This window comes from Sminthopsis crassicaudata, chromosome 2 (genome assembly GCF_048593235.1).
Source record: "Sminthopsis crassicaudata isolate SCR6 chromosome 2, ASM4859323v1, whole genome shotgun sequence".
NCBI lineage: Eukaryota > Metazoa > Chordata > Mammalia > Dasyuromorphia > Dasyuridae > Sminthopsis > Sminthopsis crassicaudata.
Window position 1 is genome coordinate 96,303,765 of NC_133618.1, and position 23,675 is coordinate 96,327,439.

The 23,675-nt window shown below is 34.7% G+C and overlaps 1 protein-coding gene across 1 annotated transcript; it reads left to right on the plus strand.

Annotated features, from left to right (window-relative positions):
- The first annotated feature begins 167 nt into the window (after positions 1 to 167).
- On the plus strand, positions 168 to 23,348 carry SFXN4 (sideroflexin 4). Its single transcript, XM_074286878.1, has 14 exons — positions 168 to 304; positions 1,412 to 1,477; positions 3,160 to 3,231; positions 4,869 to 4,895; positions 4,982 to 5,036; positions 5,559 to 5,584; positions 7,695 to 7,748; positions 7,832 to 7,888; positions 8,004 to 8,069; positions 10,087 to 10,177; positions 13,808 to 13,923; positions 15,413 to 15,498; positions 17,629 to 17,746; positions 22,599 to 23,348. Exons 1-14 carry the CDS (start codon positions 266 to 268, stop codon positions 22,674 to 22,676), a joined length of 951 nt encoding a protein of 316 aa, XP_074142979.1. The 5' UTR covers positions 168 to 265; the 3' UTR covers positions 22,677 to 23,348.
- The last annotated feature ends 327 nt before the right edge of the window (positions 23,349 to 23,675 follow it).

Genomic DNA, 23,675 nt, shown 5'->3' on the forward strand with positions numbered 1-23,675 from the left:
AATTTGCCCTAAAACTTAGTAAAGATTGCAAGTCATTCCTTCCGGTTGCTCGGCCCAAACTGGAGCTGCAGCTAAAGAGCCGATTGGGAAACTTGTGCAGCTATCTGGGCCCCACCTCCTCCGCCGCTGCCGTCGTCCCCCACCCCCGAGAGATGGGGGTGGAGCTTGAGGGAAGGGAAGGGGCCGGGCTTCGTGGGGGCTGCCCTCCCTCCCTCTTTCTTCTAGTCTCGTCTTCCGGCGCCGACAATCCAGCTATAGTTAAGCCATGGAGCCGAACCTTCATTTCTGGATCCGAGAAAACCAAGTACGGACGGAGCAGATGCCGAGCCGGGGCAGGGTGGGAACTATCCACGAGAAATAGTGGTGCATGCAGAGAAGCCGTCACCTCCTCGGCACCTATTCAATTTGCATCTGAGAGGGGCCAGCCTCAAGGTCACCATCGCAGGGTCCCATGTTTGTTTGAGACCCAACACCAGCACTGAGTCTAGAGCTCGTGGGGACTAAGGAGAGATTACCTCATCTCCTCCCCTGAGGGCCCAAGACTGGCTAAGGCCTGGCCAACCCATTTGGACAAAAGACCAGTAAATGAGCCCCTCTCCCAGAGGTCCAGTGGAAAGAATACATGATTTGTAGAGATATATTCTGGATTTGATCCTTGGTTTTGTCATTTATTAGCTTTGTGCAAGTGAGTCATTTGTCCGGAACTCAGTTTTCCTCCTCTGTAAAATGTGGAAATTGGACTAGTTGCCTTTAAAATTCACAATTTCCAGTTCAGAATCTGTCATCTGTGACGGTTTGTGCCTGTCCTAGTCTCAGCGGGGCACACCCTCACTCTTCTCTTGTAAATTCTATTTGGGATGTTACAGGATTTCCTTGTTGTTCATTTAGCATTTACTCCCATATGCCATTTTTTGTGAAGTAACCATTATCTCAGAGATAGAAAAAGAAGATAGAAAAAAAATTCCTTCTTTGCTTCCAGACTTCCAGGGAGATCTGTGAGGCTCTCTTTGACCTTGGTCATGCTGTCCATTCACAGTCCGGGCACATCAGTGTAGACATTTGACAGTAATCAAGAAATATCTCCACCTGCTCACTTTGTAATGTCATTAATGCCATCTGTGCAACTTGGTAATGTAGTGGACAGAACTCTGGGCTTAGAGTCAGAACCACTTGAGTTAAAATCCAACCTCAAACACTTATTAGCTTTGTGACCCAGGACAAGTCACTTAACTTCTTTGCCTCAGTTTTTTCACTTGTAAAATGGGGATAATAGTAGCAAATGCCTCCCAGGATTATTGTGAGGATCAAATGAGCTAATATTTGTAAAGCACTTGGCCCTTAGTAGGCACTATGTAAGTGTTGGCTGTTATTATTAACATAATCTTGTGATTAATTTTTTGTTTGTTTTTAGACTTTTGTCCAAAGATTTCTTCACTGCCTTGACATACTAGCCCCAACAAATGTACTGCTCTCTCATGTAAGTATTTTCTTGATTTAAAGTTATATCTTTATATTATAGGGACTTAATAACAATTTTACTTTACTCTCAAGCCTACTTCAAATCACAAGACACATTTGTGTCTAATTTAAAAATTTTTTTTTGCTGTACTTTAATTTCTTTTAGCATTACTTGTCAGACTAAGAGGCTAATTAGATTGCTAATTTTTTTTTTAAAGGAAATGACAACTGAAAAAACTGTTGTTTTATCCATTGAAGAGGGAAAATTGGAAAATTGAATGCATATATACCTTGCACCAAACCAAATGCCATAAAGAGTAGATCCAATGTAGTAAGAGCAGTTGTTCTTTTTTTTTTTGGGGGGGGGGGAGACAGTTGGGGTTAAGTGACTTACCCAGGGTCACACAGCTAGAACGTATTACTTCAGATCAAAATAATGATCCAAAACATTTCCACAGGAACTATGATGAAAAATGCTATCTTCAGAGTGAACTGATGAAATCTGAGTGGAAATTCAAACATAATTTTTTCAATTTATTTTTCTTAGGGGTTTTATGCAAATGTTTTCTTTTGAAGCCTGGCTGATATGGAAATAGTTGTGCATGACTTCACATGTATAATTCATATTTTCTTGACTTTTCAAAGGGTGAGGAAGAGGCAAAAGAAATGGAGAGAAATTAAACTCATATTTTTAGAAATGAATGTTTATTTTTATTTTTTTATAATTTTTTTCACAGTATATATGCATGAGTAATTTTTTTTTATAATATTATCCCTTGTATTCATTTTTCCAAATTATCCCCTCCCTCCCTCTACTCCCTCCCCTTGATGACAGGCAATCCCATACATTTTACATATGTTACAATATAACCCAGATATAATATATGTGTGTAAATACCATTTTCTTGTTGCACATTAAGTATTAGATTCCGAAGGTATAAGTAACCTGGGTAGATAGACAGTAGTGCTAACAATTTACATTCACCTCCCAGTGTTCCTTCTCTGGGTGTAGTTGTTTCTGTCCATCATTGATCAACTGGAAGTGAGTTGGATCTTCTTTATGTTGAAGATATCCACTTCCATCAGAATATATCTTCATACAGTATTGTTGTTGAAGTGTATAGTGATTTTCTGGTTCTTCTCAAGAAATGAATGTTTAAAAAGTTTAATTGAGTTCAATTGAGAAATATTTAACAAAATAAAATATATTACAAAAATCTAACTGGGAAATATTTATTAAAATGAGAATATATTTTTAAAAAATTTAAATGGTAGCTGTGTAGATGATGGATAGGAGAGGAAAAGGACCTGTCCTAGAGGCCAATTGGAGTCTATTACAATAGTTTAGGTTCGAGTTGTTCAGATTTTGATCAAGTGCCTGGAGGGAAGGAACTAGATTCAAATAATATAGTGGGAATAGAATCAATATATTGGGAAGAAGGAAGAATTGAAGAGAATTCTGAGGTTGAAGAGCTAAGTAATAACAAATAATTGCTTCAAAGAGAAATAAAAAAATCAGGAAAGGGAATGAGTCTGGGGGAAAGATAATAAAGTTGTATCTTAGACATAATAAATTTGAGCTGCCTGAAACAGTAGGTGAACCTTAAGTACTCTTCCAGTTTTAACTATCTGTGATCTTATTATGTTTGAAAAATATGGAATATAATGGACATAATTGCTTGATATTATTTCTTAAATTAGGAAAAAATAAAAACTGCAAGAGAACTATTAAGAAGTGAACAGACATCTAAAGATCATATAGAGGACCAAAAGGTATGTAGTCACTTATATGTCAAAACTTAAATCAAGGCAGCAACCAAAGACATCTCTCCTGAGCACTATCTCTAGTGGAGGATTGTTCCATAGACAGTGATGAAGATATTATTTTTTTAATATCTTGTTTATTAAAATATTTCAGTTTTAAAACTAAATAAAACTTCTCTCCTACTATAGGTGGTTAGCACTTATCTATGGCTTGTGGAATAGGATTTGCAATTTCCATTGCTCTTTTTTGTGGTGACCTCTTATAAGTACAGCTCTTCCTTTAAGTCAAAGGCAAATTTAATTGAAAGTGTAGGCAATCCATAAAGTTTAAAAATATTTTGATTCCTGAAAAATGTAAACTGAAGTCAAATCTAATTTCTTCAAATATATATATATATATAGTGTTATAACAAATTATACTCCTATATAAAAACCTGGTGTTTGCCTTTTAATAGAAATAACCACAGACCCCATATAAATTTATTGGATACATATAATTTGTAAGATATTGATCATTTTTAAAACCAGCTACAAATACTGTTACTGTCCATGATACAAGAGAATGTTAACTAAAATTAGATTACTAAAACTTTGTTCTGAACCTGAAAACATAGATGCTGTTAACAGTATTTATACTCTCTTAGCACTATTGAAACAATTGAGCTTGGAAATCATTTGGCAAACTGAAACTAAAGTAATGAGCTAGAAGATGGAAACATTCTTATCTACCTTTCCTCACCACCACCACTAATAAACCCTTGGCTAGAAGTAGATAGATTTCTATCCCCTTCTCCTAAGTCAGTGTTTCAGGATTTATTCTCCCCAACTAAAAAACATCCCTACACACAGTTAAATTTGAGAATATATATTGTGGAGCTGCCCCTATGTTAAACCTGGTATTTATAGCTGACTATCTTGTGGCAGCAATTTGTAGTATAGATTGGAGAAATATGAGGAAGAAAACTGAGGCAGGGAAACCTATAAAGAGGCTATTGTAATGGTCTAGATGCAAAGTCATGAGGGCTATAGTGAACTATTATGATAGCTGTGTAAATTATAGCTATACATCTTTTATGTTGACTGATTAATGCCAAAAGGATTTCTTCTATTTAAGGAATTAAAAACATACTATTTGGATAAAAAGCTATTATTTAAAAAATAAGTAAACATTCAGTCAAGACTAAAAAAAAAAAAAAAAGAAGAATTCCTTGCTAGTAAGTGACTTTACACAATTCCCCCTTTACTAGCTGAATCTGTATTGGGCTTAAGAATTATTAGTTGTTCAGGAGGATCCGAGTTCAAAGGTCTCAGACACTTAACACTTCCTAGCTGTGTGACCCTGGGCAAGTCACTTAACCCTAACCTCAGGGAAAAAAAAAAAAAGAATTATTAGTTGTAGCTCTTCCTTTTCTCCACAGAAAGAATGATTTATTACATTCTGATCTTGTTTCACTTAAGCTATACTTTTGCCTTTGATTTTGACTCCGTTTAGCAACAGAAAAAAATATTCCTACTTATCTCTGAAGGGGCAAATAGCAGTCACTTTTTTGAGCTTGTAGCAAAAAATGTGAAGAGAGAAGACTAGAAAGAGATTACAAACCTGTCTTTAAAAAGATAAAACTAATTTTCTTTTTTTCATTGGTTAGATACAAAAAGCCCAGAAAGAGAGCCTGGTAAGTTTAAGAAAAGTTTTATTGGCTTAAATCTTTATAATTATTATAATTATTTTCAGAAAAAAAAAATTTTTGTTCTCTTAAAGGCAACAGTGAATCCTGATACTGGGCATGTGATTCCTATGCTATTTAGGCCTGCAGGTGAGTTAGTTAGAGTTCCTCAGAAGGTATGCAGAAGTCTTCTTGCAAGCACTGAATTCTATGAAAAATTAAAAAAAAAAATTTGGCCCCTCTAATTTTTGTTTCCTTCTTATGAAGAATTTATGAAGAAGGGACTGGTAATCATGTGAATAGTTGGGGGACCTAGGGATATTTGGAATACAAAAAAGAGCAGTGTGTGTGTGTGTGTGTGTGTGTGTGTGTGTGTGTGTGTGTACACTAAAATGCTCAATGAAAGCCTTGGGGGGTTGTGTGTGTGTGTATGTACTAAAATGTTCAGTGAAAATCTTAGTTTTGATTTTCTTTGATTTTGGTGCATTAATGTAATTAACATTCAATAATAATGCAATAATTACATATAGGTAACATAATGCCATATATTAATAAGAACAAACATTAAGTCTCACTGAATATTTTTGTATACCTATATAACTTACTGGGAATAATCTGAATGATCTTAGGCCTTTGTCTAAAACACTAATGATCCTTTTTTTTCTTCATTAGCTTTTTTTCCTATTACTGGACCTCTGGTAAGTAGCCAAAGATAGACAACTTAAAGATATTATCATTGTGCATGATTTTAAAATTATTTTTAATAGTATTTTATTTTTTTCTAAATACATGCAAATGTAATTTTTTAAATTCATCTTTGCAAAATCTTGTATTCCAAATTTTTCTCCCTCTCTTCCTTCTATCTCCCAGATAGCAAACCATCCAACATAGGTTGAATTTGTGCAATTCTACTAAACGTATCTTAATTTATCATGCTGCACAAGAAAACTCATATCAAAAGGTAAAAAAAGAGAAAGAATAAAAACCCAAGCAAACAAACAACAACAACAAAAAAGTGAAAATACTATTCTTTAATCCACATTCAGTTTCCATAGTTCTCTAGGAATGGATGGTACTTTACATCTCAGATCTATTGGAATTAACCTTGAATCACCTCATTGTTGAAAAGAGCCAAATCTACCACAATTGTTCAACACAGAATCTTCTTGTTGCTATGTACAGTGTTCTCTTGGTTCTGTTAACTTCACCACTTAGTATCAGTTCATGTAAGTCTTGACAGGTTTTTCTGAAATCAGCCTGTTCATAATTTCTTTTCTTTTCTTTTTTTTATTAAAGCTTTTTTATTTACAAAGCATATGCATGGATAATTTTTCCAACATTGACTCTTGCAAAAATTGACCTTTGCAAATTTTCCTCTCCTCCCCATCCCCTGCCCTAGGTGGCAGGTAGTCTAATACATGTTAAATATGTTGAAATACACGTTAGATCCAATATATGTATACATATTTATACAATTATCTTGTTGCACAAGAAAAATCAGATCAAGAAGGAAGGAAAAGAAAAACTGAGAAAGAAAACAAAATGAAAGCAAATAACAACAGTTGTGTTCCACACTCTGTTCCATAGTTCTCTCTAGGTGTAGATGGCTGTCTTCATCGATGCAGAAATGCTTCTGGTTTGAATCATCTCAATATTGAATAGCTTCTCATAATTTCTTATAGAACAATAACATTCCATAACATTCATATACCATAACTTATTGAGCCATTTCCCAATTGATGGGCATCCACTCAGTTTTCAGTTTCTTGCCATTATAAAAATAAATGCTACAAAAAATTTTGCATATGTGAATCCTGACTTCACATATGTAACTGATATCTTATTGCTTATCTTTTCAAGGTCTGGGGTGGAGCATGAGGGAGAGACAGAATCTAGAATTCAAAATTTATAAAAGTAAATTTTTTTTAAGTGCATATAGGAAAATAATTATTAGTTATCTAAAGTTAAGTAATTTCTAAGAGGCAGCTTAGTATAATGGAAAAGCTGCTTAGCTTGGGACTAAGGGGATGGGGTTAAGGACCTGACTGCTATTTTCTCTGTGTTCTTGTATAAGTCACCATCTCTCTGGGACCACAATTTCCTCATGTGGAAAGTCCCTTCCACCTCTAATTTTATATGATAATGGTAGTAATCTTTTATATTTATATAATAAACACTATGCTTAGCACAGTGTCTGGCACATAGTAGGTATGTAATAAATGTTTATTGATTATTAACTAACATTTCTTCAACTACATCTAAATATCTTGAGGATAGAGCCAGTCTTACTCATTCTCAATGTGCCTAGCACATTGTCTTACAAATAGGAAATGCTTAATAAATATCATTTGTTGGTTAGTCTTTCACTCCATCTTACTTATGTTGGACTATTATCCTAGTACTCTTCTGAATCTACTTAGCCACATCAAGCTGTAGATTGATCATAGAACTTAGGCTAAAGGTAGAATGTAAACTCTTCAAGGGCAGGGACTATTTTGGTTTTATTTTTAACCTCTACTAGTAGTTCTTAGAATATAGGCACTAATTAAATCAAAGCTTATTGAATTGCTGAAGAGGTCATCTAGTGCATTCCCTCATTTTACAGATGAGAAACTAAGACCAAAGAAGTTAGTCATGTAGATAGTAAAATCCTATGCCTAAGTATTCTGAGTGCAAATCCTTCCTTTGTTCTTTTCATTACAGCACAGTGTCAAAATGAACCCCTTAACTGTGTGGCTCATATACCATCTGAGGTAAGCAGAATTTGGTAAAAGAAACTCACCTTTCTATTTGTTTCCCTTATGCAAGGTATTCCTATTTCTGCAAAAAAGTAAAGGAATAAAGGCTGCTCTTTTCCCTCAGGTAACAGCTGTTTCTGTTTTATGATTGATAAATTATTTTATGCTTGAATTAAAAATATAATACCTCTACATTATTTCTTGCAGTTTTTCATCCATGCGTATAATACTGAATTTAGCATAATAAATGGAAATGCAATCCATGTAAGTAAGCAATTATCCTTTTATTTTTGCATCATCCCTTAGGAAATTTAGTATAATCCACAAATAATGAATAAGTGATTGACTAATATAATTTGATTTCCTCCTCCCCCCTTAGGCAAAATATTCTCTTGAACAGCAACTTCTTGGAATGACTACAGCTATTTCTACAACAATTTTTGGAGTAGGTATTTTTTATAATGTTTTTTTTTCCAAATACACATAAAAATAGTTTTCAACATTTATCTTTGCAAAACTTTGTGTTCCAAATTTTTCTTCCTCCCTTCCAGCTCCCTCCTCCCTTAGAGAGCAAACAATCCAACATAGATTAAATGTGTACAATTCTAATAAACATAATTCCATATGTGTACAATTCTAATAAACATAATTCCATATTCATTATGCTGCACACACAAAAAAAGATCAAAAAGAAAAAAAAAAAAACATGAGAAAGGAAAAAAAAAAACAAGCAAATGAACAACAACAAAAAGATGAAAATACTATGTTTTAATCCACATTCTTTCTCCATAATTTTCTTTCTGGTTGCAGATGATTTTTTATATCCCAAGGCTATTGGAATTGCCTTGAATTACTTCATTGTAGAAAAGAGCCAAGTCCACACAGTTGATCATCATATAATCTTCTTGTTGCTATATGCAATGTTCTCTTGGCTCTACTCATTTCACTTAGCATCAGTTCATGTAAGTTTTCCCAGAATTGAATACATAATTTTCAAGAGCCATTGAATCACATTCTGATTTATACAAATCAGAAGTTTCTATACTAAAACTGTTATCATTCTTTATTTTTTTATGTTTATCTCCATATAGCTTAAATAATATTCTTGCATTATGCCAGAGTTACAAGAGGTAAGGAAGTATAGTGATAAAGTCTAGAAGACCTGAATTCAAGACCTGCTTCTTATATAAACTAGATATGTGATTTGGGGCATGTCATTTAACCTGTAAGTCGCCTATGTGCCTCAATGGAAGGTTTCACATAGAATCAATGAAATCACAGGTCTAGACCAAAAAATAAAATCATAATTGGAAACATATAACTTTATGTTGTGATTTAGCAGCTTCCACTGTACTTGGGGAATCTTTTCATCAGTTGGGAAATTAGGTTCATTTAATTCATTTGAAAACTATACATTAATAATAAAAATGTAAAATATTTAGTTGTAACTGAACTATGGGACACAACTTTTAAGACAAATGTTTGGTCCTTAACATAAACAATTTGTCCATGTCCAGAGTAGCATAAGCACACATAAAATCATAATTGTAACTTTTCTATTTAATATATGAGAAGTATTCTAGACATCCTATCTAGGTAAGATTAATTTTTTTTTTCTCTGAGATTTCATTAACATAGGAAACTCTCTGGGGACAAATTCTCTCCATTAATAGTGGAGCTCAGTAACTGTTATGCATTTTATAATCTCAGAAATGTTATAAGAGAGAGAGACAAGAGAGCATAGGAGATAGAACCAGTCTTGGCATCCAGAAGAACTGATCTTGCTTCTGACTCATGTTGACTGTGTGACTTTGGGAAAGGAATTTAAAATTAAATTACAATAAAATTTAAATTTCAAACCGGCATTGAATATTTAAAAAAAAATAAATCATTGTCTCAGGATAACTCCTAAAGTCATAAATCACAATCAATATTAATCACTGACATTTATCTAGTATTTTACTGTTATATCCATTGTCTTGTTTGAAACCACAAATCTTGACCTTTACGCTCAATGCAATAGTTCAGATCACATTATAATTTTAATGATTGTACCAGTATCCTAACCAACTGGCTTCAAATATGGCTTATATCTTAAAATAGACTAGCTAAAGTTTTATCATTGGATGTTTCTTATTAAGTGTGAATTAACTTTCAGTGCCATTTGAATATAACCTCTAATAGCGACCCCAACTCTCTACCAAGCTTTTATTCCTCAAATCTTTGTGTTTTATTTTTCTATTTATCACGTACTATTTTGTATTATAATTATTTGTGTATTTGCTTAAATACTTGACATAATCCCAACCCCACTAATCCCATAAGGTCCATGAGAGCAGGGACTATACATTATTCTGCTTTGCAACTTTCTTAATGCCTAGAATGATGCTTTATACAGAGTAGTCACATTATAAATGTACATCAAATTATAATGAATTGATATTTCTTCTCTGCTTTTCTAGATTTCCCCTCTTTTTATGATGAATCGATACACATCAAAAGGACCTGTTGTTCAGAATGTTGTTACCAAAATCTTGCCTATCCCCTTTCTGGGTAAGTAAATGAAAACTGGAAACCTAGGGCTGGGGTTTACTTACCTTGGGTCATCATGAAAAGAGACATATCTTCTGCTCTATTGCTTTGTACAGGTAGTTTATTTAATTTCTAACTCTATTGTATCTAATCTTGAAGGACAAAGCTAACTTTTATAGCCTTCCCCTTTGGATCTTAGATTGTATTCATTTCCATCTTTCACATTATAATTGTTTGATGGGCTTTTTCTTTCACCATTGTGCTTAACATCATGGTAGAAAAAAAAAAAATCTGCTTCTCTAATATGACTCCTACTTTTTGATCATGTGAATTTTAAATTCAGTGACCAAGCAAATCTCATCTCTGCTCCTTAGTCATCTAACTTCTACACCTTCTTTTTTCTTCATCTATAAAATGAAGCTCTTAGACTAACCCATGCCGCTAAGGTTCTTCTGACTTCTCTATCTATGATCCTAAAATCCTGGTTCCAAAAAATAGATAAAACACACTTCTTTCCTCAGGGTACTAGAGCATAATGTCACCATAGATTATCAATTATAGTAACTGTGTTGGTTAGTATTGCTAAGTATGGTTTCTTTGGGTAGGCAGCAATATATTGGAAAGTAGCTATGATGTGTAAAAACAAATACCTCAAAATTTTTAAAATTCATTTTCAGACAAATTTTATTTTTTCTTTTAAACAAAATGAGGAAGGAAAAAAACATTGTGATGTACACAGCAGAACATAAGAAAGAATTAAGTATAAAACAATAAATTTCCATTTCAAGACAAACTATATAATAAATACTATACATTATTTTCAAAGTTGCCCAGCTTTTTTTGCTTCCTTGTAGGTTTTTTTTTTTTTGTTCTTTGCTGTTCACTTTTTACTTTATTTTTTCCTCTTCTTCCCTGTTATCTCCATCCTAAAGAAGGCTACAATTAAGATATATATATATATATATATATACACATATACATATATATAGATATCTGTAAAGATACATATTTACAAATATGCACTTATACACATATATGTAAGACAAACTATGTTTATTTCCATCTGTCATCTGTTTCTCTGAAAGTGGATAGCATCTTCCTTCACAAGTCCATGTTTTTCTACATCAGTCATTTCCTAGACAACAGCAATATTCCATGCCAATTCCAACCAAATATCTGAAAGATTCTTTAATAAAGTTTTCCCCAATTTTCTGTGTTCCTTCTATTTTTTTAAATTTATTTTATTTGAAAAAAGAGTAAGAAAAAAAGAAAAGTTAAAAAAAGGAATACAAAACAAAATAAAGCAAAATAAAAGAGAATCTAGGAAGATTCAAAATACATAACAGTAACAAATTACCAGATCAAAAAAAGTATGTATACGTATGTATATACTAGTAGAAGAAATTATATTCATGAATGTCCTTTTTTTTAAAAACTTTCTTGTAAATTGTTCTTTGCTACACACTTTATTTACTTTATTTTATTTTTCCCCTTTTTATCCCTTCCACCACCCTCAAGCAAGCTAGAGTTAAGATATATTTACGTATATACATATATAGATATGCTTATCTATAAACATCTATACACACACACACACACACACACACACACACACACACACATCCCTCACATACACACAAGTCTTTCCTTATCCCTGCTGATTCTTTAATTAAATTCTTCTCCATAAGTTTTCCTTGCTATTACTTAAGCTTCCCCTATCCAAAGATCCTTCCCTTGTCTTCTTCCCTTACCTTTTGCTTCCTCATTCACCTATCCTTCCTTCTTTATTTCTTTATAGATTTTGGAGGGTACTATACCCTTTATGGTATATATGTAGTGTTGCCTATTAAATCCCATTCCCAATGTAAATAGGTTTTCAGAACCATAAGCCCTCCTCCCCTCCTCTAATGCCTCTGTGTCTAGTCTTCCTCTATACCTCATTTGTATAACATGATTACTATTTTTACCTTAACTCTGCCAATTTTTCTTTTGAACTACCCTAATTGTTGATGTGAAATCTTAACATATAGATACATTTTCCATGTTAAAAAAAAACATAAACAATTTATCCATGTCCAGATTAGCTATCCATGGTTGAATTTTTTTCTCCTTTGCAAATTCATTTTTATTTATTTTTGTTTTATTTGTTTTTTAGTAGTTTTTAGTGTAATCAAGTATAATCCTGAGTTAGGGGGAATAATGCTCCAAGTCTTAGTTCCTTCTTATTGTTATTTTTTGAAATGTGTCTCAGGGCTCAACCTGGGGCTTTCCTTTCTAATTCTAAGCCAATGCTAGGGCCTCCAACCACATTGTCCAACAAATGAGCTTGCTCCCTGTAGTCCCTGGAATAGCTGCACACTATTACTCTGTGCCCTGAAAGTGAAAACAGGGACTCTGCTCTCTTGCAAAAGCCAGTAGTTTACTGCTGTGTGGCTCAGAAATGGTGAGGGGTCACCATTTAAAAAAAAAAAAAAAAGCTGGGAGTGATCTCTAGGAGCAAAACAAAAGTTTATTGTACCTTCTCCTTCTCGGGAGATCAGGTGGCACCTTTCAGGAAAGATTTGACACTTAAATCCCTAACGCAAATAGCCCTCCCACCACTGACCCTCATCCTCATTGGCTGAGGATCTTATATTCTAAACGTGGGAACTACCCAAGAAATTGAACTTGACCAATAAGTACATAGTTGCTCATATTTGATTGAAATAAGGAGAAAATGATGTCATGGGAATATAGTAGGAAAGGAACTTAAGTATGCCCTTGAATCAACGCTCAAAGACCTTCAGGCCTACTCCAACTGTGAAGTAGATGAAGCCTTACTTATGTTCACAATTGTCCTGAGACATCTCACCTCATCTCGTTCACTGCTTCTGCACTCACCAGATGTGTTCTAGTTTCTTTGTCATCACCACTCCCTCTACAGCCATGACCTGGGACATGTCTGGTCAGCATAGCTGTGCTCAGCATCCCTCAGTAGTGGAAAGTCCTTCAGTCTCCTACTCAGCCATCAGGCCCTTTACACTAGAGATGTGAGATGACAGATTCTAAGGCTAAGGCTGTCTTCCAACCCAGCTGCCCTTAAGTTATTTGTTGATTCTATAGAGTCATTCTGAAAGTGTTTGCATTTCACTCTGGTTTGAACCTCCATCCTTGGAGGTTAGGTCTTTCCTGGAGTCTTCTTAAGTTGTGTTTGGAGAATAACTGCTTAACCTTAACTTTAATTTATTTCTGCTGCCCTATATTTTCTGTGAGATGATGTTCTCTCTTTTTTATTAAGGAAATTTGGAGAGCCAAAATTTTCTGACCTAGTTGGCCATCTTCCCAGAATCCTCTCTAAATTTAAAGTTTTAAATATGAGAGAGAATATAGTTAATATTCCGTTTCCCATAAGTAAGTGCTGTTGTCTCTTAGTCTTTTTTAGCAAGGACAAAATTTGCAGTATATCTAAGCTTGATACAAGGAAACACAGATAACATAAGAAAATTAAGTAGTTATTTCATTGAATTCTTAAATTGGCTAGAGTGCAAATTCAGTTAAACCTTCTTTCTGGCACATTTTGACATGTTCTAGGTGTGACAAAATTATGTCCATGATACATTTAGCTGACTAGTAAGAAATCTCTATGTTTTGTTTTGCTTTTGAATATAACAGCCTTTTTAAGTATATTTAATGTGGTGGTAAGCAGAAGCCATGAGTACCAGAATGGAATTCGTGTAATGGATGAGAATGGGAATGTTGTAGGACTATCTCGAGAAGCTGGGACCAAGGTAAGTGAGAATTGTAGAGCTCTTTTATATGCCAATGCTTCAGGCAAAGGACTGAATATTCTGTTTTGAGAAGAGAGAGGAAATTCATCTCTTCTTATCCCCTTCCCCTCTTCCTCCAATATCAGAGATGGCTCTGGAAGAGAGAGTAAGGGTGGTGACTTTGCATTAGACCCTCCTTACTTAAGTCCAATTCACTTGTAAGTCATGACATCTCTCTCCTGATGGCATGGTCCTTTTTGAGAACAGAGGAAAACAATATGGGAAGAGTAGCTGCTCCATTGGGACCCAACTGGCTAGATCCTGTTGGGCAACAGGATCCTTGCTTCTTCCTACCTTTCTTCTATCCTTCTTTTCTTCCTTTTTTCTTTGCTTCTTCCCTCTTCTACATCTCTTCCTCTTCTTCCTTTATCCACACAGGGAATCTACAGATACCCTTATCTACAGATACTCTGCCCAAAAGAATATAAATTTTGAATACTGAGAACTCCTGAGATATCTTGAAATTGATAGGCTAGAATTCTTTTTTATGGACTATGCCTTAAACCCAAATCCCTTTAGCTTTCATTCATTGGCCAAAAATAGGTCCCAGCCCAAGCCTCATTTGGTCATTATTTGGATTCTCTTGGCTCCAAGCCTGTGTAAGTAGCAGTTGTATGTTTTGGCCTGAGACCCTAAGAGTCTATCACTCCCAGATTGATTTGTTTTTGCTTTTGTATTTAATTAGGTAAAAGAAACCATTCTTTGCATCATTTTTACACAGCTTTAATCACTGACTGGGCATTGCTTCAATCAAACTGAGACATAGAAAAGATCTTAGTTTATAAAGGCCAAGGTGCTTCTGGGGCTACCTCCAGTCATTCTGATCTATATCTTGCCACTGGACCCAGGGGATTTTGGAGGAGTGAATGAAGCTGGTGACTTTCAATTACTCTCTCTCACTTAAATCCAATTCCCTTGCAAGTCATGACATCATCTTCCCGATATCATGGTCTTCTTCCAGAACCTTTCAAAGAACAAACAATTTCACATTTTGTGTTCTAATATTTGGATCATGTGAATTATAATTGTCATGTTTCTTTCAGTAAGTGTGAGATTTTGTTTTTCAGATATAGTTATGTGCTATATATAGTCAATCAGTCAGTATTGTTTTAGATGCCCAACAAAAGGAGGGGGAAACAATACATTTCTTGATCTTACTTTAAATTGAGCAGATTTACTGTATCCCACTAGAAGCTTGTTGGACCTTAAATAATCCCATCATTCTCTTCTAATTAAATTTCTTAAAATTTCCCAAGATCAATGACCTGGGTTTTTTTTTTTAATTAATGCAATAAGAATGTGTGTGGGGGGGGGGCGATAACTGGTAACTGTTAGAACCAAAAGTTTTTAGACAAAGAAAAAAGATGAAGGGAATGATACTTTTAAATTGTCACTCTTGAATAGTGTTTAAAATTTATGGCTTTCTGAGTTTACTTTGCATTTTCTTTAGGCAGTTGGAGAAACAGCATTGTCTAGAGGTTTGCTCTTTGGGACTTCAGTTCTTCTTTCAAGTGTTTTTTCTTATGTTTTGGAAAGGTAAGAATTCATTACTATATGAGTAAGAATGTCATCAAAAAAGTAGAAATTTTGCATCACAATTTTTATAGAAAGAGACAAATACTGCTTTTTAAAAAGTTATTTCAATTCCCTCCTTCCCACCCCAATTCTTCAGTATAACAAAACCAGTTAAAGTTGAGATTAGTACATTAGAGAATGGGGAGGTAGGAGGATACAGAACCCTGGATTTCAAGGCAGACCACTTGAGTTTGGATCCCAACTCTACCACTTTACTATTTCTGTCATACTTAGTTGTCTTGGAAGTAACTTCCTCTCTCTGGCCTCAGTTTCTCATCTGTAAAATGGTAAATTTAGATTATATCAAAGTTCTCCAGACTTTTTAGATTATACATCCTACCAGTAAAAATTTTTGAAAATGCACACACACACACACACACACACACACACAAAAAAAAAATATATATATATATATATGTATATATATATACACACACACACACAAATATATATATATATTTACTTATTTATAAATTACATACATTTGCTACCATAGTACTAATTGCGTGCCTTATAAAGCTTACACAAAATAGAAAATTAATAAGGATAAGATAATGATACCACATTTGATTTTTAGAGTCAATAGAACATTGAAATTTACTGAGTAGAGACACAACATGGTGAGACCTGCATTTTAAGAAAATAATTTTGACAGCTGTATGAAGAATAATTTGGAAAGGGGAGATACTTGAATCAAGGAGATGATTTAGGAAGCTTTTGGAATAGTCCAGTTAAGAGATGAAAAGACTCTGCTCTAGGACAGTGGTTAAGTGAAGAGAGAAAGGGACATATGCAAGAGATGTTATGAAAATAGAGACAATTAAAATTTAGCAAATGATTAGCTATGTGGAATGAGGTAGAATGAGGAACTGAGGAAGACACAAAGATTATAAACCAGATGCCTGGAAGGATGGTAGTACCTTCAGTGAAAACAGAGAAGTTTAGAAGAAAGATAATGCAATTAATTCTATTATGGAAACCATGACTCATTCATTACAGATTAGTCTGTGTGATTTATTTTGTCCCACTCAAGATGAACTGATATTGGATTCAAGAGAAGGAATTTTGAGTGCTCCCACAATAAAGAGAGGTGCAGAGTGGGAGAAGATGGATATTCAGTTTTGTTAGAAACAAAACAACCAATAAATAGGCATTTAAAAATATAAATTAAAAATCCATAATCACAGGAAGCTAGCACTTTTAATTAAAAGACATGCATGCACATGTGTGTACACATGCAACATACATATACATACATGTGCACCGTGTGTTTCACCTGTATGTAAGTGGGAGAATACATGCAACAAAGTTTGATACAATTCAGTTTGGAAAGGAAGGCACTAACAGTTGGAGGCAGGATCAGGAAAAGCTTTGTAAGGAGAGTAGGTTGATTATATGCCCTTTGGCGCCATGCCACAGACCCATAAGATCTCCTAGTCCTTACTCTGGCGACCACATGAACTCCAAAGTCTTCTAGTACTAAATCCTATTAAGGCTACTATTCAACATGGGCCTGTGTTTCTTGTCTTGACTCAAGATCTTAATGTGTTGAGATGGAGGCAGTAACAGAAGATAGCAGATTCAATGGGCTTACTTATCAGAAACAAGTATGAGAAAAAATATTTCTTGACACTCTAAATACTCAAAGTTTGACCCTAAAAGAATGTAGCTAGAAACTTCACTTACATCAGTGTCTTCCTTGGCTATTTAATGAGTCAACATCCTTGTAAAAACATCAAACCTGCTGGTTCTCATTGTTTGGAGCTGTACCAGTGCATCCTTCCTCCTCATCTTCAGGGTGTGCCTTCTCATTTCTAGATAGCTGAAAAAGGTGTTTCCCAAAATACTTTGGCATCTGCTAGATGAGCAAGGAGAAGGCAGCAGGTCAGAACATGGGGTTACCTAATATAATTCTAGGACCACAGTATACATCATTTGTTAGGGCTTGGTGGAGCTATGGAATAGACTCAAATTAACAATGAAGGTGATAAAACTAGTGACTCTAATATTATGTCAGATTGTAAAGTGCCTGCTTCAGAAGCTAATATAATTTTGTAGCAAGATTTAATAGGTATAACTTTACTTCCTTAGGATCAAGCTTGCCCATCAAAATCCAAAATTTCTGGTGGCCATGAAGTTAAATATGACTCTTCTGGTAATGGGATTGATGGTGCCAGTTTCATTTTGTGTGTTTCCCCAGACAGGACAGGTAAGTCCCTTTTAACTATTTAATGAGAATTACTTAAGTTCAATATTTATTGAGTTCTGCTTCTTGAGAGTAGAGACTATCACATTTCATTATTGTCTTCTTAGCAATTAGCTCAAGACCTTTTATACACCAGGAGTTTAATAAATAGTTGCTAATTTAAACTGAAGAATCATTTAAAATGAATATATGGGTAGCATGTTAAATTCCTTTGACTTTCCTAAGTATCTCTCCCTCCATTTCCAGCTTTTTTCCTCACCTGCAAGTCATTGTTTCTTGTTGTATTCATGTCCAGTTCTACACAGTTCCATTTGAGGTTTTCTTGGCAAAGATAATAAACCATTGGAACGGTTTACTTCTGTAACGTTCTTCTAGATTATAATGTTCTCTGGGAACAGATTTCTTGGGGAGCTTCTGGAGGCAACCTTAGTTTCAGTTCAGTTCAATAATCCCAAATGCAGCCAGGAGTTAAAAGTCCAGATCCTTTATTTTCTCCTTCAAAGTCTTGTCTCTTTTCCTGGGCCTGGTTAGCTTTCTTAGAGGCCTATCTCTCTCCTTGGTTCCGAGAACTCTCTCTGAATGTCTCCAGCCAGCACAAAGGTGGAAGTTGGAATGAATCTTGACTCCTCCTCCCAGAGAGTGGGCTTATGGGTTTCTGACTTGTGAATCTCCCGGAAGTCCAAGGGTGGGCTTGTCCTCCAGTGGGCTTGTGAACTCCTCCTCATATATGCTCTTTAAAGGTGTGAATTTGTGAACTAATGTATGAACTCCTTTAAAGGTGTGAACTAAAGTACATAAGCATTAGCACCTTGTTTCAAGTTCTGGCCCATAACATATTTTCTTCTCTAACTTATTTTAGAAATGAGGAAACTGAAGCAAAAAGAACACAAGGTCATACAGCAAGTGTCTGAGGCTGGATTTGAACTCAGAAAGAGGAGTCTTCTTGACTCTAGATCTGGCATTCTATCCACTGTGCCACCTAACTGCTCTTAATCATTATTACATTTATTAATTCCACAATAGAAACTCAAGATAGCAGCTCTTCCATAACCATGGAAGCTCTTTGCAAGTCATGTTATGGTGGTATTGAATTTTATGTCATTATCACTGCCATCACAGTTAAGTTGGGGATGAGGTATAAGAGGAAAGCCAGAATTTATTAATGCTCTGTGGGGGGGGAGGGGACTCACTTCTCAGGGGATGGGCATAGGTATAAGAAACTAGGAGATCGGGACAGCTAGGTGGTGCAGTGGATAGAGTACCAGTCCTGAAGTCAGGAAAACCTGAGTTCAAATCTGGCCTCAGATACTTAAATTTCCTAGCTGTGTGACCCTGGGCAAGTCACTTGACCCCAACTGCCTCAGGGTATGGGGGGAAGACTAGGAAATCATGTGAAATAGAGAAGCATGCTGGACTTAGAAGCAGAAGAGACTTGGGTCTGTCTCCCATCTGTGATACATACTGTGTGTTTAACCATAAGCAAATCATAGTAGGTTCTTTCAGTCTGTTCCGTTTTCTTTTTTATTTTGATTTTATCAATTTTATCAATTCCTGACACATGGTAGATACCTAATAAATACCTTTAATTGAATCTCAGTTTCTTCATCTGCAAAAACAGTCACGTGCTTATTTCATGTGACTGTTGAGGATCAAATGAGATGATGTATGTAAAATGTTTTGAAAACTTTAAAGTGCTATATAAAATACATTTATAGATAACTAATATATAACTAACAATAAATGTAAATAATAATTAATATATATTAATATAATACATGAGTATAGATATATCTAGTATATGTGTACACATGTATACATACCCACATACATACTACATGAATATGAGGGAGGACAGAGGGAGAAAAAGAGAGAGCTAACCTTAATGTAGTGGATAGAAAGCTGGCCTCAAAGCCAGGACTTGCCTCCAGCATAAAATAGACATGGGACTTGAGCAAGTCAATCACCTCCCATTGCATAAGGATCTGTAGATCACATATTGATCTAGAAAGCCACTTGTGTTTACAATTTTTTAAAAAATTTATTCATCAACAAATAAAATCAGATAAGAACTACATTATAATCTGGTTCAAATTGCATTGGAGAGTATTGGAGCCACATGAAGCCTGGGGCCAAGTATGTGGCTCTTTTGCTCTAGGTTATTCTCTAATATATTAAGGAATAAAGAAGCCAAGTTTCGTTGTCAGAGGGAATCTCCTGACTTGGACGTTCTCTATACAAGTGAAAGCCACTTCCTATCTCTTATCTCTATAAATATCAGTGATTATTATTTGGCAAAGGAATGCAGGATCCAGTACTTTTTGCCATAAAAATAATTCTAATTTACATAGCCTCTTAACATATACAAAATATTTTACTTATATTGTACTTTAAGCTTTAATAGCTTTCAACTGCACCAAGATTTTTTGGGATATCCTGTATTATTGCATTTGATCCTCACAACAATCCTGTGAATTAGATGCTATAATTATCCCCATTTTTCAGATGAAGAAACTAAGATTGAGGAAGATTGGACTGTTTGGCTGAAAATCATGTAGCTAATAAGTGTCTGAGACAGAATTCAAATTCAGACCTTCCTGTCTCCAAGTCTAGCATACTATGCTCTATGCTACCTAATTCTGGGTATGAAAACCTCATTGTAAGATGAATATTTTTGTATTTCACAAACTGATTTTTTAAGAATATAGTCCTTAATATAGGACAATAGTTCTTACCTTCTTTCTATCATAGATCCCTTTGGCAGACTGGTGAAACCTATGGACCCCTTCTTAGAATAATCTGTTTAAATATATATAATTAGAAAGGAAACCAATTATATTGAAATACAGTTATTAAAATCATTTTTAAAAATCAAATTTACAGGTTGAGATTACAAATCCCAAATGGATGCCTTAAACATTTTGGTGTTCATCTATTGTTAAGATTGTTGTTTCATTTTGGCATATTTAGTAAACTGTACAGAACCTGCAAAGTATTTTTCTTCAGCTATTCTGCTTTTGCTGAATTCTCAGCCAGTACTTTCTATAATGTTTTTGCTCTAGTACAATTTCTAGTATGGGGAAGTTGTAATCAGAACTGTGTCAATGACTGGTCCTAGAACTAGGATTCTAGAAAGGTCTTAGAATCTGACTCCTAGTGGAGTTGATTACTTTGTTCCTCTCCTTTTTTATCCTTTACGACTACGTCACCTACTTCCCTTAAGCAGTTCTCCTGTAATACAGCCTTTAATAGGCAATATTAAGGGTTTTTTGTGTTTTGTTTTGTTTTTGGAATGCCATTTATTTTATAGACACCCTCCCCCCCAAACATTTTTTCATCCCAGAACACGGATTGGCAACCCATGGAATGTATGCAGTGGTTGATTTTCATGGCAACTCTGCCTTATAGAGAATCTCATACGGGTGGTGTGTTGGGAAAGACCTAAGCCCAGTACTGCCATCCTTTTCCCAAGATGCTGGCCCAAACTGAGGGCTTTATTTTTGAGACTGCAGCTACTCTAGGATGTGGCCGGCCAGGCCTTTGCCAGTGGCACAGACTGCTTTACACTTGAGGGTAGCCTGGCTTTTTCAAGATCCTGGATGGCTACAGCAAAGGAGACTATATGCAGGTTGCCATCCCACTAGTGAACCCTTGTTTAGAATATGAAGTATAAATGTATATATATGATATTCATATAAATATATTTATGCGGGTAAGAAAAAAGGCCAAAAAACTATAACTTTGTTTTAAAAATAACCTTCTTCTTATACCCAAAGAGCTATGAAATCGTGCATATCCTTTGAATCAGCAGTGCCATTACTGGATCTATATTCTAAAAAGATTATAAAAGAGGGAGAAGGATCCACATGTACACAAATGTTTGGAGCATTCTTTTTGTGATGGCAAGGAACTGAAAATTGAGTGGATGCTCATCATGGGGAATAGCTGAAAAAAATTATGGTATATGAATGTAATAGAATATGATTTGTTCTATAAGAAATGATACCTGTGTGATCCCAGGCAAGTCACTTAATTCCAATTGCCTCATTAAAGAAAAGAAAAGAAAAGAAATAATGTGCAGGATGATTTCAGAAAAACCTGAAAAGGCTTATATGAACTGATTGATGTTAAGTGAACAGTCAGGAAAAAATTGAACACAGTAACAGCAAAAGTATATGATGATAAATTATGATAGACTTAGTTCTTCTCAGCAATGTGGTGATCCAAGACAATTTCAAAAGACTTAGGATGAAAAATGCCATCTGCATCCAGAGAACTATGGAGATTGAATGTGGATCAAAGTATAGGGTTTTCACCTTTTTTTTTTTTCTCTGTTTTTTTTTCTTTCCCTTTTGGTCTGCTTTTCCTTGCACATCATGACTAATATGGAAATATATTTTAAATTATTGTATGTGTTTAATCTATATCAGATTGCTTGCTATCTTGGGAAGAGGGGAAGATAAGGAAAGGAAGGAGAAAAAATGTGGAACACAAAATCCTACAAAAAATGCATGTTGAAAATTATCTTTACATGTATTTAGAAAAATAAAATACTAGAGAAAAAAAACTACTGTGCTCTTTATAGCAATACTTTAGTTCGAGTTTAGCCTTTAAAATAATGAATACTTTCTCAAAGGCACTGTGGCATTGTTTTAAAACATATTAGTTGGTAGTATGAAATAATTAGTATGTGTTAAAAACACTATTATGCTGTCTTTCAGAAAGATAAAAGGCTGAACTTGAAATTAAGTACCTCTATAAATAACAAGGTTGTTTTATTTTGTTTTGTTTACTTAGATTTCTAGGGCAACAATGAAACTATATTAAAAATCTTCCCAATTTGTCTTTGTTTTTTTAGATTCCTCGAACCTCTCTAGAACCAGAAATCCAGTCCTTGACAGAGGAAACAACTCTCTATTATAACAGAGGACTTTAAAGACCAGTTTGAAATTTCATCATCACTTGTCTTCTCAGAGTCTAGAATAGTTCAATCTTGTTCCTGAGAACCCAAAAAAATCCTTCCCTTAAAATACTATTTTCTTAATACTTCAGGCTTATATGTCCATGCCGTTTGTCTCTGTGAGACTGACAACAATGAAACTTTAATGTCTTTGTGCGTCACAAATGGCAATCTTTTTTGAGGTATGAATCAACCTCCAGGATTACTGAAGTCACTTTCTATTTGCTGTCTGGAGACTTAGCTGATCAAGACACTCTCCCAATAGGAAGTCTTAAGAAAAGAACAACATCATTCTGTCTTATCTGGATCCTCAGCCAGAACTTAAAATTATTCTTTTGGGTCAGCACATTTCCATTTACTGTGAAGTCGGAATCAGAATCAGATCACTGCATCAAATAACCTCACTGTTTTTGTCATTGGATGTGACATACACACACACACACACACACACACACACACATTTTTGTGTGTGTGTGTGTATGTATATGGGTGTGGGTTATGGGTGTGTAGAAAAAACTGGGTTGGGGAAAGGAAAGAATTGTTCAGTTTTACATATTCAACTCCCAAGAAGCTGTACCTATTCTGTAATAAAATGTGTGTATGTATATTACTCTGAAATTACTATTTATTAAAAATTTTATAGACTCTATTCTTCAGTGATTGAAAAATAGATTAGTAATGCTCACCATCCCTGGCCTATAGTTAATGGCATGAATTTCCTTATTATGAATATTTTTGTTTGACTTGAAATTAAATGTAATTTTTTTTCTTTTTTTGTGAGGCAATTGGAGTTAAGTGACTTGCCTAACTCACACAGTTAGGAAGTATTAAGTCCCTGAATCTAAATTTGAACTCAAATCCTCCTGATTTCAAGGCTGGTGCTTTTTCCACTGCATCATTTACCTGCCCCTGTAATGTTTTCTTCTCTCTGGAGAGAAAGGGACTCAGTTCATACTATAAAACAAATTGCCTTTG